At 33.4% G+C, this 17757-nt stretch overlaps 1 protein-coding gene across 1 annotated transcript in view; it reads left to right on the top strand.

Moving 5' to 3' along the window:
• Positions 1-17757, top strand: part of slc44a4 (solute carrier family 44 member 4) — a 32850-nt gene that overhangs the window by 737 nt on the left and 14356 nt on the right. The window contains exons 2-13 of the mRNA XM_016567453.1: positions 6542-6590; positions 7837-7910; positions 9335-9413; positions 9502-9601; positions 10278-10409; positions 10519-10579; positions 10677-10800; positions 12429-12512; positions 12862-12974; positions 15535-15657; positions 16731-16830; positions 17110-17202. Of these exons, the coding sequence (XP_016422939.1) occupies positions 6542-6590; positions 7837-7910; positions 9335-9413; positions 9502-9601; positions 10278-10409; positions 10519-10579; positions 10677-10800; positions 12429-12512; positions 12862-12974; positions 15535-15657; positions 16731-16830; positions 17110-17202 (1132 nt within the window). The remainder of the gene's footprint in view (positions 1-6541; positions 6591-7836; positions 7911-9334; positions 9414-9501; positions 9602-10277; positions 10410-10518; positions 10580-10676; positions 10801-12428; positions 12513-12861; positions 12975-15534; positions 15658-16730; positions 16831-17109; positions 17203-17757) is intronic.

Here is a 17757-nt window from a genome sequence, read left to right as displayed (position 1 = left end):
ATTAACAAATTTTATGTTTCTCTATATATGCATACAGAGAGAGAGTTTTTAAAATCTTTATCCATGTGTTTAGGATGACTTTTTTTTGGTGGTCTGTGATAATTAAAAATAATATTAATAAAAATGTTAATGGCATATCCTTTAGTTAAGTATAAAGTAAACGTGTGTATTCACAGTGACTCTTGCAAACAATGGCTTGTTTTTTTTTTAAAGGGTGAGCTTGTGAACCTGATCCAGCCCTTATATTAAACCGACATAAACGCTCCAAACCTGTAAAAACTGATCATTCTGCACCCTTCATTCTGACAGGACAATATCTGCAGTCTGATCAGAGACTTCACTGTCTGAGATGCTGTTGTGAAGTCACAGCTCAAACCATTAGCTCAGATGTCAATCTTTACGATGCCTTGATAGTTAAAAAAAAAAAAAACATATACCTGCTTTATGATGCCTTAATGGATAAAGAAGTCATTCTTGAGCATTGGAGTATGACTTCTCATCGTTGTTTCAACATACAAATGTCTCAATGCTCTTTTTCCTGTGTACGTTTGAGAAACAGGAAAGAGACGTGTTTTACTCTGATCTGTGGTGTTTATGTCAGTCGATCGTGGGTATGTTTCCTTCCTGGTCACCCAGTGTGCGTCAGTATAAGAGAATGCTGGAGATAAGACATTTCTTGGAGGTTCAGTCACTGGATAACAAGCCTGTTGGTCAACATTTAAAACAGGAAGAATCAAATATTCATAAACACACGCACATTCTCACACGCATAGTGTGTTTTAGAACAGCTAATGTCATTTTAGCATTTAATAGCTGTTTTTCTTTTTTTTTTTGGAGTGTGGAAATAATTTCTGAAAGATATGATAACACACACACACACACACACACACACCACAACACTTTTGTTTATGCTGTATATAAAGCTAGTTTTAATCTCACCCACTCATTAACCCTTACTTTAAGGAAACATTTTCGCATTTTATGGCAAGGCACCCCAGGCGGATAGAGTAAAAAAAAAAAAAAAGTAAATAACCAATCAAAAAATAATAATAACCAAACGTTTTCACCATACTTCCCAAGTTGATTGATCACATTAAGAATTGCAAACATTGTTTGTATTACAAGTTTTAAATATGCATGTAAAAATGCATGTATATGTTTAAATATGCAAATGATGCTTCATCTAATTAAATATGCACATATTTGCATACAATTCCAGAACATAAATGTGAATACTGGATAAAACCAATCTTTCAAAATTGTTTAATTTTGTTAACATATTAGAGGTGATTTTGGATATCTCCTTTTATTCCATAAATCAGAAAAATGTTGTTTAAAGTCAGGGGAAATGTATATTAACAAACCCCTAAAAACCTTCAGAAAATAGAATCAAATAGAATCAAACTGTAAAGTATATAAGTACCGCTGAACTGGAGGAGAAAAAACTCACAGCCTTTAAAGATATGTATTTCAACTGAAATCTACAGATGCAAACATATAAAGTGCAATAAAATAAAAATGTACTTGTTTATTACATGTTTATTGCATGTTTTCTTTCCACTATGAAAAGTAACATAGCCCAAAATCTCAAAATTAACCAGTGCATGAAAAAACAATGTTTTTGCTTCTAGTGTCTTGCCTTAAAAAAAAAAAGAAAAGAAAAAGTATTTGCTTTATTTATGAAACAATTTTCAAATTACACCCCAAATGTCTTCAAAGGGAGATTTTGTCAGATCCCCCCCCCCCCAAATTAAAGTTGGCGTGAAATGACAATTCAAACTATCTGTTATCTAAATGCATGTTATTGATCTTATTCTGAACGATTCCTCTATGCACATTTCATTTTTTACATTTATTCCATTTTTAACCTTATATATTTTTTTTAACTAAATCTTCTGGTGAAATGACAGACCTCTCTCTGATGACGTATGCAGGACTTCTCCAATCATTTTGTTCTCCTAAACCCCGCCTCTTTCCTACAATCATCTGCAGGCTCACATATATTTTTGGAGTGCCACGCACACATCTCAATATCCAATCAACAACCGACAAATAGAAACAAGTCTCCTCCCTACAATTTTTCTAAATCCATTTTAAACAGATGTAGGTGCCATACAAGAAAAAAAGATCTATTGCTACTTCCGTTTCATCACAACTCTTAAGTTAATTAAAATAACTACAGACTAACCCACACCCTAAAAGAAAACTGAACAGAACATTACTTCATTTATGAATAATTTTTGACATTGAGAAGGGAGGTTTGCCAGGTTTCATTCACATCTCGAGGCAGTTTCATCCTAAAACTATAGCTCAAAGAAGATGAGGTTCAGCTTTCAACTACTGACCTAGTTTTTTTTTTTTTTTTGCAAATTAGCTCAGGTTTCCTGTTGTTTCCTACAAAATTCTACAGAATTATTGTAATTCATTGTAGTTCATTGCTGTCTATTCTTGGTACACTTGTAAGCATGTGTGTGATCTCTGATCAGGGTGTGTGTGTGGTTTACTGTAAGCCCCTGTAATGCTTCACACAATGAACTCCACATAAAACCACACATAAAATCTATAGCCTTTCTTTTACAAGATGCTGTAAATGTCTCTGACAGCGAACATGTTCTGTGTCCTAAAGGCAAATAACCGTGTGTGTGTGTGTGTGTGTGTGTTGAGTGTAATGTGATACTGGATTGTACACTGAATTGTTGAGAAACAGGTTGGTCTGGCATGATTTTTGCTCCCATGTCACACAATTTTTATTCCTTTAAACATACTGTACCATTCAAAAGTTTGGGGTCAGTATAGGTTTTTATTTATTTATTTTATCTATTTATTTATTTTTTGAAACAAGGATGCATTAAATTGATCAAAAGTGACAGTAAAAACATTTATAGTTTTACAAAGACTTCTTTTTCAAATAAAGGCTGTTCTTTTGAACTTTTTTATTCATCAAAGAATCCTGAAAAATAAAATGTATGGCAGTTTCCACAAAAAATCTGAAGCAGCACAACTGTTTTCAACATTGATAATAATCAGAAATGTTTCTTGAGCAGCATATCAGCATATTGATTTCTGAAGTATCATGTGACACTGAAGACTGGAGTAATGATGCTGAAAATTCAGCTTTGACTTAAAGGAATAAATTACATTTTACATATGTTTATATAGAAAACGGTTATTTTAAATAATAATAATATTTCACTATATTACTGTATTACTGTATTTTTGATCAAATAAATGCAGCCTTAGTGAGCAAAAAAGATTTTTCAAAAACATTTAATCTTACAAACCCAAACTTTTGTGTGGTGTTGCATATATTTTTAGAGTTGAGAAAAGCCATGCAAAACTAGTTTGACTTTCTAGTTGCAAGTTGTTGTGGTTTATTAATATTTGCTGAGGTGTTTGTGGTTGATTTAATGCTGTATATCTTGGTGTTAAACACACGTCTGTGGGCTCATGAGTCACACAGAGCTTTAAAGAATAAGTTTCCTGCTTTTTTGTTGTGACTTCTTCCATTCATACTCATTTACAGCATCACTTAATCGTGTGCCTTAAGTTAACAAAGCAAGTAATTTTTTTTTACACGCTTACAGAGTAACTCATTTAAGTAATTACAAGAAAGATGCATGTTTAGGATCAAAGAATTTGTCTACAGGACCTGAGACCAGTCAGCTCTTGTATTTCTGGCTCATGTCAACATTTTGAACATGTTTTATGTTGCATTGTGTTTAGATGCGTGGACATCCAGATATTAAACTCACATACAGTCTTCAACAGACTTGCATTGAAGAAGCCACTGAGTAGTTAGATTAACACAAATAATTTATTGCGATCAATCTAATGATTTTTTTTCATCAGCTTGACTGATGAACTGCTTTCATTTTAAATACAACCATTACATCTACAAAATAATAAGCAACTTGCGCATTAACATTACTACTATTAACTATGAGTTTAGCTTATGGTAATATTTTGTACTTGTTGATGAGAATTAAATTTTTCATTCAAAGACTTTGCTTTTGTTAAGTCCCATAAGCGTATGAGTAACAGCTGTATGCAAAGTTACTACGTTTGGTCTTCAACCATTGAAAATGGGTAAAAATTCAACAATTTGGACACGGCGCTGCATTGAGATCCCCATATCGCTAGGAATGAACCATATAGGGCCTTAAAAATGAAGATGTCAAAAGAAAGGTTTCTTAAGAACCAGAATCTAAAATCATATTGAGATATCTTTAACACTTCTTGAGTTACAGGAACACAAACCTTGAACAAAAAGAAAGTTTTTTAGCATTCAGAGAACTGTATGTTCTATGCTAGGGGTCACCAAACTGGAAGGCTGGTGTGTTGAGGCAAGTTGGAGCTAAACTATGCAGGACTGAGTTTGGTGACCCCTGTTCTATGCAATTGTTTTGATAGAGGGAAATAAGATATAATTCTAGTTTGTACATTATTTGTTCTTCAGACATTCATCTTTAAAATAAAAACATCAACTGCATGCAAAGTGATCCACATTTGGTTTTCAACCAACAATTTGCACATGGAGCCATGAAACATAAAGGGCCTTGAAAACGAAGGTACCAAAAATCTAAAAGGACATAGAGACATCTTTAGTACTTCTTGAGTTACAGGACAAAAAAAATGTGAAAAGTGCTTTTTGCCATTTTTGAACGGCCACCGTTGGCACATAATGCAACAGAGATAGCTGGTAACACTTTACAATAAGGTTCATTAGTTAACATTAGTTAACATGAACTAAGAATGAACAATACTTCTACAGCATTTATTAATCTTAGTTCTTGTTAATTTCAACATTTACTAATGCATTATTAAAATCAAAAGTTGTGCTTGTTAACATTAGTTAATGCACTGTGAATTAACATGAACTAACAGCGAACAACTATATTTTCATTAACTAACATGAACAAAGATGAATAAATACTGTAATGTATTGTTCATTGCATGTTAGTTAATACATATTAACTAACATTAACTAATGGAACCTTATTGTAAATTGTTACCAGATTGCTAAAGTCAACAGATTTAACTAACAGACCCCTCCAATATCTGTGTAAAAATAACACAATGATGCTGCCATCTTTCTGAAGTCATTTTTACCCCCCTGTAATCTGGCTCAGAATCTCAGGTTGAATCTCAGAAACTTGAGTTGAGTTGACACAGAATTAAATTGAAATGCATGAAAAAAAAGCATCTCTAGTAAATGATCATGGGTGTACATGTGGACATGAACACAAACGCTCATATGCAGCATGATCAGAGTCATGCTCAGTAAATGATGATATTCAGGAACATCCTGAAGATCCGGTCACACGAAGCGCCCGTCCTGATCAGCAGGTTTCATGAGAGGAAGTGTACAGAAACACTCATGATTAGTTTGTGTCTGCAGTTTGGCTCCATCTTTGAATTCAAATGATATTCAAATCATCCCCTTTTTTATTCCATCTGTCTCTTTTTTCCTCTCCTGTTTAAAGGGTAGAAAAGCTTCAGTGTTTGTATTAGACGGTTTAATACCCATGTGTGGCATTAAAGTAACATGAAACACTACAGCTGCCAGGCAACAAACCCTCACAGACGACTAACAGGCAGTCACACATGACATCACAAACTCCATCTAAAATACTTGTTAGAAATAATCATTAAAGGGGTCATATGACGTTGCTAAAAAGACTATTATTTTGTCTATTTGGTGTAATGCAATGTGTGGTCCAAAGAGAAAGGAAAAATTGAAATCGCATCATATGACCCCTTTAAAATTCATTTTTAAAATGACTAAATATGTAGTCTGCAAGCAGTATTTTATAATTGTACAAATTGTCACACCGCAGGACCATTTAAAATGAAGGGCAAAGAAGCTAAAGATGATTAAAAATGGCGAAAAAGTCCAAATAAATAATGACTAATTGCAGCACATAAAATATACACTGTGCCTTATACAGTCACTTACATTTGAACTTAAACAGTCTATTTTATTTGACTCATACTTAGTGATTGATTGATACATTTAAGTATGACAAATGATTTCTGTACTAAATGTACTAAAATGATGTACTAAAATAACGAAAACAGAAAAAAATGAATAAAACTATATTAAAACAAAAAAAAATTACAAAAACACAGAACAAAATTCGAAAACTTTAACTAAAACTAAAATGACGATGAAAAATATAACACACAAAAGAACTTCAAACTATTGATAAAAACTATAATATCTCAATGATAGTGAAATAACACTGGTGTTTCTGCACCTGCATTACTGCCATTCAGTGGGAACTAAATGTTTTATGAAGGAAGCCAAATACTTCACTTTCATGAATGGTTTTCTTTTGATTTGTAGTTCCTGCTAAACTGGTTTATCAAAGCAAACAATCAAACCCAAAAAAAAAATTATGTGGATACAAATATGGCAGGTCACACTCTGTAGAGATCCATTATGAGTGTCTGACTGAGAATCTACGATGTGTAACACCACCAATAAACACTCATCATTGGCACACACTGACCACCGATCTAAACTCTGCTTGTTTTTCAGGTGAACCAACTCAGTTTGACCCCACATTCACTGGCCCTATTCACAACAGGTGCGTATGTGTCAATCTCATGAATGTATGTCCACAAAATCAAAAGAAAAAATGACCAATTATATTTTGATTTGAAGAAAAGGCCTGTTTTTTGCATTGTGATGCTAGTTTCATAACAGTATGTTTTATCTCTTGAGTTTTGTAATTATTCTATATTTATAATAATTCTCATTTTAATTTTTTACATTTACATTTTTTTCAGTAGCCTATAAATTAGGTAATATAACATAATAATATGATAATTTCATGTGTAATTGTAATAATGCAAAAACATCTTAAAGGAATAGTTCACCCAAAAATTAAAATTAAAATAGAAAAATTAAGTGTTTTTTTCTTCTTCTTCATCAGAACAGATTTGGAGAAATTTAGCATTACAACACTTGCTCAGCAATGGATGTTTTTCAAATGATGTTTTTCTCAGCTGTTTGGACTCTCATTCTGACGGCACCCATTCACTGCAGAGGATCCATTAGACATTTGAGCAAGTGTTGTAATGCTACATTTCTCCAAATCTATACTGATGAATAAACAAACTTATCAACATCTTCCATGGCCTGACCTTGGTGAAAAATAAATATACTAAAATGTATTTGAAATACATTTATTTCATGCTAAGTGTACTACAAATACATTCACATATTTATGTACTTACTAAAAATACTCTGCAATAGTACTAAACTGGTATACTTAAAGTCTGCTAAATTGGAACAACTAATTTTGTACTTAATGCACAGTAATTGTGCGGAAGTAGTGCTGAAGTCCAACTAAAGACATACTGAAGTATATTTGATTGTGCTAAAGTGGAACTATTGCAGGTATACTTTAGGTACACTTTAAATATCTTGCATTTAAAGACGGATATTATTCAAAGATCATACAATCCTCATCAATAGTGACATTAAAACACATTTTAGGCTTAATATTAAGAAATGTGCATTGTGCATAAGTATACTCCAAATAAAGTTTAATTATAATTTTTATATCAGTAAGTCTCGAGCGATATGTCGGTAAATATGTCAAAAGATTTGAACTATACTTAGTATGAAGTAAATATGTTTTAAATATATTATTTTTTTATTAGGGGAGGATGAGTACATTTTCAGCTAATTTTTTTTTTTTTTTGGGTGAACTATTCCTTTAACGGTTCTAAAAAAAATGCACAATTTTGTCTTTCTTTTGAATTTGTGGTGAATTATGATCTGGAGTGGTTTTGTAAGGTGTGTGCTTGTGTCTTGTGTGTCTGTAGGAGCTGTACAGACATCATATGCTGCGTTCTGTTCATGCTGGTCATCGCCGGTTACATTGTGGTAGGAATTCTGGGTAAGTTCATTTCTCCATTTTTGTGTCTATCTGTCTGATCATCTGTTATTGTGTCTTCCTGTCTCTGTCTATCTCTCATCGCTGTTCAGCACACAGGCACACACATACTGTGAACTCTGTGTGTATTGGCGCTGTGTTTACTTTGACCTGAAAGCAATATGGAAATTGAACTCGGTCTGCCTCCCATAATGTGCAATATGTAAATACTGGAGAGGGCAAGGGGTTATGGGTAACTCAATGTGATTGTTTCTGCTGAAAGTAGAAAACACACAGACACAAGTTCATTTGACTCTTAAAATGTAAAATCTGAATATGTTTTGATGTAAAACTAATTATAATTGCCATACCCTAACATTAACCCTCAAACAACAACAACAACAACATAAAATACTTTAGAAATTTTCCTTATTAATTAATCATTTTACATTTTATTTCATTTCTTTTCTCAACTCAACTATCGAAACCATAAGAATTCCATTTGGAATGTAGGATTTTAATTATAATTTTTTAATTCAATTTAAAGTACTGAGTTTACAGTTGCAAACAGAATGCGGAACTGCATTTGAATTTGAATGTATGGAAGTGACCTTTTGTGGACCAAGATAGAAGACTACTTCATTTCCCAGAATGCATTACCTGTGTTTGTTTTCTTAGAATTGCAATTCAACTTCCTGCCGTGGCCAATTCAATTCAAATTCCATGAATTGAAAGGGAGATAAAATTCAGTTCTGAATTTTGCACTAGATAAAATATAAACAAAAGACAGATGCACAAATATTATATTATTGAAAGGGAGTCGATTCTTCAGAATAGATAAAATATATTCAAAGACAGGTGCACAATTATATTATATTATATTATATTGATATAAAATGTTGCATTATGTTAAAATAATGTGACTGAATGAAAAGTTTTGTCATGTCATTGTGTGTTAGGTCTCATTAAACTGTCTCTGAGATGATAATGAAGAGCAAACCAAACACTAATTAGAGTCTAAGGACGTTTTCATAGAACTAATTGCAATCAGCAGTTACAGTTTACTAAATCATTACAGTGAAAATGAACCACGGTTCAGATGTGTTGTTATGGACAACATGAAGCAAACTGTCTAAAAAAAACTCATAAACACAGCAAGTCAAGTCACATTTATTTCTATAGCGTTTTATGGAAAACAGATTGTTTCAAAGTAGATTTACATCAATAGACAGGAAAATAACATGTATTGCAAAGTTAATTTATTATTAAACTAATTAAATTTCAACTGTAAAGCAGTTCTACAGATGACACTAGTGTCATTATTCAGCTCAGATTATGAAACAAATTAATCATGTTCTCTTCTCATATAATAGTGCAGAATAAATGTTTCTTCTGCTAATTAACATAGTTGATGTGTGTATTTCATGTGAAATTGTTTGTTTCTGTAGCCTGGCTGTATGGAGATCCTCGACATGTGCTGTATCCCAGGAACTCCACGGGAATGTTCTGTGGAATCGGACAGAACAAGTGAGATTCGCCAGTCGTCAGTCGTTTTAGAGAAGTCAAACATCAGTGTGTTTCAGTCATTTGATGCTCATGTCCGTCTGTCTCTCAGGGACAAACCCAGCGTCATGTACTTCGACATCATCAAATGTGCCACAGCGACAAACGTCATGGCTGCAGCTCTGCAGGGTCTCCAGTGTCCCACCACACAGGTACCAGATCTTTATTTGAATTCTTTTAGCATTTTCCCTGAGCTCCACTTATAATGTTATTGATAAGATTTTCATACCAAAAACAGTCATAATTTAGAAACTAATGGCTGTTTTCTAAGTTCTTTTTGACCCTTTGGTTTGAACACTCCATTTAATAGGGGCGTGTCTCCTTTAAGACTTCAATGTAAACACCCACTGCTATGATTGGGTAACATATCTGCATATGAAATAAGAATTAAACATGTGAAATGTGATTAAGATATATTTACACACACACACACACACTCACACAAAACTAATTCAACATATAAAATAAAAATGTATCTGAATGTGTATATTTTATATATACATATATACATACATACATACATATACACATACATACACACACACACACACACACACACACAATTTTAGTTTTTCACTTCTCAGTTATATTTAGTAACGTGATGTACTAAAATAGTAATTTTTCAACATTAATTTTATAGCTCTAAATTCTTATTATATGACAGATATTGACTGTTTTGTGTCTGTTTTATTTTTCCTAAGGAATTGTAGGAGAAACATCTGTGACAAAGTTGGTGCTTGAGTGAAGTGAAAACTCTTTTAAGCATCCAGAGCTGTGAAAAAAAAACAATATTTCATGAATCGTGATGTTTGTGTTTGTTTGTTGTAGGTGTGTGTGAAGTCGTGTCCGTCAGAGTTCTGGATTTTGTCTCCTCTCGCCCACTCACCAAGTGCAAACCCAGCCAATTATTTCAAACAGGAGTACTGCGTCCCGTCCTTCCAGCTGCAAGGCACTCGATATGTGAGTGTGTTTGTGTAAATGAGGAAGTATGTCATCTAATAAGGAAAAATGATCAAATGTGGTTGTTTTCTTACACCTTTCGGTGTCTCTGTATTTCTCTCTCTCTCAGTCGGCTATGGACATTGTAAATAAAGAGTTGTGTCCTTTTTTCTACATGCCAACAACCTCTGGTGAGTGACAGAAGATGAAGAATAGAGTCACTGATGTGATTTACTCATCTTTATGATGTCCTCAATCTTCTGTCTGTCTGTCTGTCTGTCTGTCTAGTGCTGGGCCGGTGTTTGCCCAGTTTGGGAGGAAATGCGTATAATCCCAGTAACATTCCCACAAACTTCACTCTTCCTGGATTGGATGCAAATCAGACTTTGGCAGCGATCAGGAATGCCACAGGGTAAATATATATACACACACACACACACACACACACACACACACACACACTAATAAACTTAACATATCAATACTTGTTATGGACTAAACATCCTGATTTACATACTAGTAGTCGACTGATTCATCAATATTTGGTCATTTTGAGATTATCAGCTGATTAACAACAGTGATTATTGTTATTGTTAACTAAAACAATTAAAAGTAGTTTTCATTAATTGAAATAAAGCTGAAATAAAATAAAATGTATTATTATTAGATGAAAAATTTAAACTTAAAAACCGCAGGAAATGTCGTATTGGCAACCAAATGAAATAAGATTAAGGGAAAGTATTAAATTGCTAAAACTAAAATAAATTAAAGCTTAAAAAAAAGTTTTCAATTAAAAAAAGCTGAGAAATATATAAGTATTAGATGAAAAAAACTTTTAAAACTGAAAATATGAAAATATAAGCCAATTAATTAATAAAAATTCTAATAGTATGTAAACAATACTAAAATAACACTGTTTAACAGAAAGGTTTAATAACTGGCTGATTAACAGCAGTGTTGTTATTATAACTAACACTAAAACTATTAAAAATAATTATTTTTATTTGAAAGGAAGTTAAAATAAAATAAAATATGAATACTTCAAACAACAACAAAAAACTCAAGATATTAAAAAAATGACTAAAACTTGTGCAAAACTTTATAACAAAAGACTGTATAAAATAAAATAAAAGCAAATTTAAAATATTAATAAATATTATGAAAATATATATAATACTAAAATAACGCTGTTTAACCAAAGCGCTTAATTCTTCTTGCCATGTTATTTTTCAGGGGTTAACACATATTGACACATATGTTTTCAATAATTTTTTACAAAATAATTATTTAATTTTGTATTTAATTAGATTAAATCAGCAATTTCGGTCCATCTCATTTGTGATAATCTGTTTTGCATTATTCAGCTTTTGACCATCATGTCCACCGGATATCAGCTGATCAAAAACACTGAACGATTGTATAAATCATATTATTATATTAAATCTAAATGGGTACATGCTATAGACTTTTATTTTATACAGCTAATTATAAATATTAGGGACTGACTCAATCCCACACACTAACCTTTTTTATACTGAAGAATATATGATTTGATTCTTTTATATGTTGTTTTTACAATCAAGTATGTCCACAAATGGGGGTTTTGTCAAAATTAGCTCACTTCTGAGAACACATTATTCCCCAAAATACAGTTATTAATGCATGTCTGTATGTGTGATACTGACGCGTGTCTCTCTTGTTGCCAGTGCTGGAGGGGTGACAAAGTGAGTGACAGTTAGTGTCCATGTGTAGCAGTAGACGTCTGTCTGTCTGTCTGTCTGTCTGTCTGTCTGTCTGTGTTGTGTCTCTCTGTAGGGTGAAGGACGTGTAGCTGTAGTGGATTTTGAGGTTCTAGTCCGTCTGTGGCTTCTTCCAGAGCTTCATTTGTGAGCTTTGACAAATGCTTTGTAAAGTCTCTCCAGCTTTACAAAGGGACAAAGCAGCTCTCCACCCCGGGACGCGCGGGTCTGTCGGTGCTGGAGCACACGGTGGTTATTTTGTTGGTGATTCTCACCCGCGTCTCTGCGTCTGTGTTCACAGCGACCTGACCAACAGCTTCAACATCAAAGACGTCGGCCTGCGGATCTTCGAGGACTTTGCCAAGTCGTGGCAATGGATCGTAGCGTGAGTCCAGCTCTTTTGTATTTCATTTGATAACATTTATTTAAAATATTACATTTTGAATAAATTTAATATAATATCAATTTATTTATAAATATATGATATAATATTATTTAAATTTATATAATATACAATTTACTTTGTAGTTTCTTATTTTTTTAATTTTGTCTGAACTTTTTTATTTCATTCTTTGATGAACTATTATCAGACTTTCATTACTGTTGCAATTTAAGCTATATTAAAATATTTGAAATAGCGTGCACATTTTGACAGATTTTATATTCTTGATTATGAAGTTCTGTGATCTTGTCTGTGTCATATTTAATTAGATTTCTCTCTCTGTGTGTGTCAGTGGTCTGGTGATTGCGATGGTGGTCAGCGTTCTCTTCCTGCTGCTGCTGCGTTTCACAGCGCCGGTTCTCATCTGGGTTCTCATCATCGGGGTTCTGGCGGTCGGCGCCTTCGGTAAGTTTACCAGTGTGTTTTTTAAATGCTTCTGTTAACTTGTTACACTCTTTTCTAACCAGGTAGGACATCAAGTGCTAAATCACATATCTGACGTGTTCATCATGTTATTGTCCTAACCAGCCACGAGACACAATCTGTGCATCTGACGTATTTTCTGTCAGTAGTTTTTTTTTGTTGATTGTTGTCAGATTTGCTGAAATCTCACTGGTACAAAATGTTGCTCCACAAAACCGCTTATTATTAAAGGCAGGGTAGGTGATTTGGTTCAAAAACATTTTTTGTAATGCTGGTTTAAAGTCTCTTCACAGCCCAATAGCAGTCACTAAGTTAAGTGGTCGACATGTATTTATGTGTATTTATATTGTCTGTGGACGGCATAGGACCATAAAATGTTCATCTAATCATGTCCCTCGGTCCGAGGTTATCCTACCTGTAAGAATACACCATAATATTTTATATTTTTATAGATTTTTTTCATAGACTTTTTAACACAAGTTAAACATCTAACATAACAGTAACATTCCAGTTTATAAATCATTATAAAGTAGTTCGACTTAAATATTATTTAATAACATTTTGTATTTTATATATATATAATTAAAAGTATTAATGTGTGTGTGTGTGTGTGTGTGTGTGTATATATAAAATGTTATAAAATTTATTTGAAATATATATATATATATATATATATATATATATATATATATATCTTTATTATACATATGATATTATCCGATTAGAATGATTTCTGAAGGATAATGTGACACTTTATACTGGAGTAATGATGATGGAAATTCAGCTTTGCATCACAGAAATAAACTATATTTTAAATGATATTAAAATAGAAACCATTATTTTATATTGTAATAACATTTTGCAAGATTACTGTTTTTTTTCTGTATTTTTGATCAAATAAATGCAGCCTTGATGAGCAGAAGAGACTTCTTTAAAAAACATTACAAGTCTTACTGATCCCAAACTTTTGACCGGTAGTGTATATATTTGAATACCTCCGCGTACCCTGATCGTGTAGAAATGATACTCCATCAGCGCGTGCCATTACGCTATTGCAGGCCGAGTGAGAATGGAAGGCTAATTATTGTAATAATTATGCATTTTGTATTGTAATGTTTTCTCACCGGTGAATGAGACATGAGGTAATCTGACAGCATTGCAACCAACCCTCCACAACGCCGTCTCTCATCGTGTCGCTGGTGGCTTGAAAAAGTGAAGTGACGTGTGGCGACCCATATTCGGAATTTGTGCTTTGCATTTAACCCATCCAAGTGCACACACACACAGTAGTGAACACACACACATACACACACACTCACACACACACCCACCCACCCGGAGCAGTGGGCAACCAATGTTGCGGCGCCCGGGGAGCAGTTGGGGGTTCAGTGCCTTGCTCAAGGGTCTCACCTCAGTCGTGGTATTGAGGGTGGAAGAGACCGCTGGTTATTCACTCCCCCTTTTTTTTCTGTATTTTTGATCAAATAAATGCAGCCTTGATGAGCAGAAGAGACTTCTTTAAAAAACATTACAAGTCTTACTGATCCCAAACTTTTGACCGGTAGTGTATATATTTGAATACCTCCGCGTACCCTGATCGTGTAGAAATGATACTCCATCAGCGCGTGCCATTACGCTATTGCAGGCCGAGTGAGAATGGAAGGCTAATTATTGTAATAATTATGCATTTTGTATTGTAATGTTTTCTCACCGGTGAATGAGACATGAGGTAATCTGACAGCATTGCATTCAACCCTCCACAACGCCGTCTCTCATCGTGTCGCTGGTGGCTTGAAAAAGTGAAGTGACGTGTGGCGACCCATATTCGGAATTTGTGCTTTGCATTTAACCCATCCAAGTGCACACACACACAGTAGTGAACACACACACATACACACACACTCACACACACACCCACCCACCCGGAGCAGTGGGCAACCAATGTTGCGGCGCCCGGGGAGCAGTTGGGGGTTCAGTGCCTTGCTCAAGGGTCTCACCTCAGTCGTGGTATTGAGGGTGGAAGAGACCGCTGGTTATTCACTCCCCCCACCTACAATCCCTGCCGGACCTGAGACTCGAACCTGCAACCTTTGGGTTACAAGTCCGACTCTCTAACCATTAGGCCACAACTGCTCTCTGTGGAGAGAGATTTGCTGGGAGGGTGGGATCTTATGCTTTCAAAACTGCCCACCCTACCTTTAAACAGTACATTTATTAAGTTTGACTTTGATTTTGTTGCTTCATAAATTTACTAGATGTGGAAAACTTGTTCACTAATGCTGCTTATGTTTGCACATTATTTAATTGAAGATTAATGAATGATTAATGTCAACAATGTCAGTCAGTAACTTCACCACTGTGAGATGTGCTGATCAGTGTTGTTTAGGATCATTTATATGCTAGTATAGTTTTTGTTAATATTTTGAATTAGATTTTATTTTTATATTTTCTGTCTTTAATTTTAGTTACATTTTTATTTTGTTTTACACTAAAAACACTGATGATGATTTTTTTCTCTGTCATAATTCTTGTTTTCTGTCAGGTATCTGGTACTGTTATAATGAGTACATGTCTTTGACGACCTCTACCCTGACCTTCAATAATGTGGGTTTCACCACTAATGTGCAGGTCTATCTGCAGGTGCGAGACACCTGGCTGGCCTTCTGTGAGTCTCTGCACTTTGTGTTTTTTATCATTGCTGGTACTTTTGTGTTTCAATGGAATTCTAGAACCATATCAATTCAGTTCAGTTGCTCTTTTAAATTCAATCTGCTTCATGTGCGTGACAAAACATTTAACCTGTGTACAATGAGAAATGAAGAAATGAATCAAAATAAAATTGGACAAACGGAGTAAACAAATAACATTTAATTTAATGTACTATTTCATTTCATTTACATTAATTTGATCATAATCAAGATTTTTTTACTCTTAGTCCTCATACTCAAATTCCATAATAATTTTATATATTAACTAAAAAAAGGTGTAGACTGAAGCCTTATTTATTTTGAAGGCTTATTTTTTTCTCACCCTTTGTTTTTAATAAGTGTCACTTGCACTAATAATTTAATCTATACAAAAGATACAAAAACAAAACACACTCCAAAGAGAAAGGAAAACTTGAAATCGCATCATATGATCCCTTTAAGATAAGATTTATTTCCCTTTATAAACACCTTAAAATTACCTTTATAAACACATTAAAATTGTTTCACGTTTCATTTACAAATTATTATTTATTTTGAATTATATATTTTAAAACTTTTAAAAAAAATATATAACTCTTTTTTTAATTTTCAAAGTAAACTATGCATTTTTAATTCCTTGTTACAGACATCCCACAATTTCACCACTTTGATAGATAAACATTAATTTTTTAAATATTCTTCCTTAAGTTGCCCTTATGTTTTTTAAACATCCATTTCCCAAAGTTTTTACTCTCATTTCAACTGCCTCTGAATATTTGGGAAATAAATGTTATGTGATTTTTTTTTTCTTCAGCCTTTTCAATTGTGAAACCAACCAGATCACCAAATTTTAAAGCACAAAATTTTATAATTTTTAATTTAATTTAATTTAATTTAATTTAATTTAATTTAATTTAATTTAATTTAATTTAATTTAATTTAATTTAATTTAATTTAATTTAATTTAATTTAATTTAATTTAATTTAATTTAATTTAATTTAATTTAATTTAATTTATAATGTAGTAACGCTCTTTCTGTCTCTGTTGTAGTGATTATTCTGAGTATCGTCGAGGCCATTCTGCTGCTGGCGTTGATCTTCCTGAGGACTCGTATTCTCATCGCCATTGCTCTTATTCAGGAGACCAGCAAGTAAATAAACACACACACATTGGTTTTACTTTATTAGTGAGGACGTCTCATAGTAGTTTTAGCCAAAACTTGCCCAGAAACACACACACAAACACCTTAGTGCTCATGCATTGCTCACACATGTGAAATATTCTCATAGCAGAATCTAAAACTGATCACATGAATCATATGATCATGTTTATGTTTGAATTGAAATAAAGAAGTTTCTGTTCTTCATTTCTGTTTATATGAGTTTGACTTGAGGAGTGAATAAAAATGTGTGTGTGTGTGTGTTTTCAGGGCGTTGGGTCACATGATGTCGACACTTTTCTATCCCATCGTCACGTTTGTGCTGCTGTTGGTGTGTGTGTCGTACTGGGGAATCACAGCGCTGTATCCTTCACACACGAGTGTAAACTGATCTAGATCAAAGCATCTAACAAATGAAACAATGTAAATGTAAACAGCCAAATAACTTTTAGATGTTTATTTTGTTATAAATACCAATAGATCTACTTCAAATGAATGCATCACCAATTATCTCAGTGATTTTGTAGCACTGAGATAGTGTTATAGTTCTGAATGAGAATTTTATGAATTCGTTTTAATTAAAGTTTAGTAATTGTGTTGTGCTTTTGTCATTGTGTGTATGAATGTATTGTGTATTCATCATGTTTTCACGTTTCATATGTTGTGAATCTTTAACTGAGCGTGTGTTCAGATATCTGGCCACATCAGGTGCTCCTGTCTACAAGGTGGTGGCGATGAACACATCACAGGGAGACTGCAGCGTCATACGAGTCAACGAGACCTGCGACCCGGAGGTCACAAACACACACACACACTATATATATACACAGTGCACAGCATAAATGAGTACACCCCCTCTTAAACTTAACAAATTCAGCAATTACTCTTTGCTTAGAAGACATGTTATGGTTTTTTAGA

Source organism: Sinocyclocheilus rhinocerous, unplaced genomic scaffold (assembly GCF_001515625.1).
Source record: "Sinocyclocheilus rhinocerous isolate Xijiao unplaced genomic scaffold, SAMN03320098_v1.1 scaffold422, whole genome shotgun sequence".
NCBI lineage: Eukaryota > Metazoa > Chordata > Actinopteri > Cypriniformes > Cyprinidae > Sinocyclocheilus > Sinocyclocheilus rhinocerous.
Note: the sequence above shows the minus strand (reverse complement) of the source record. Positions and strands in the feature narration are given on the sequence as shown.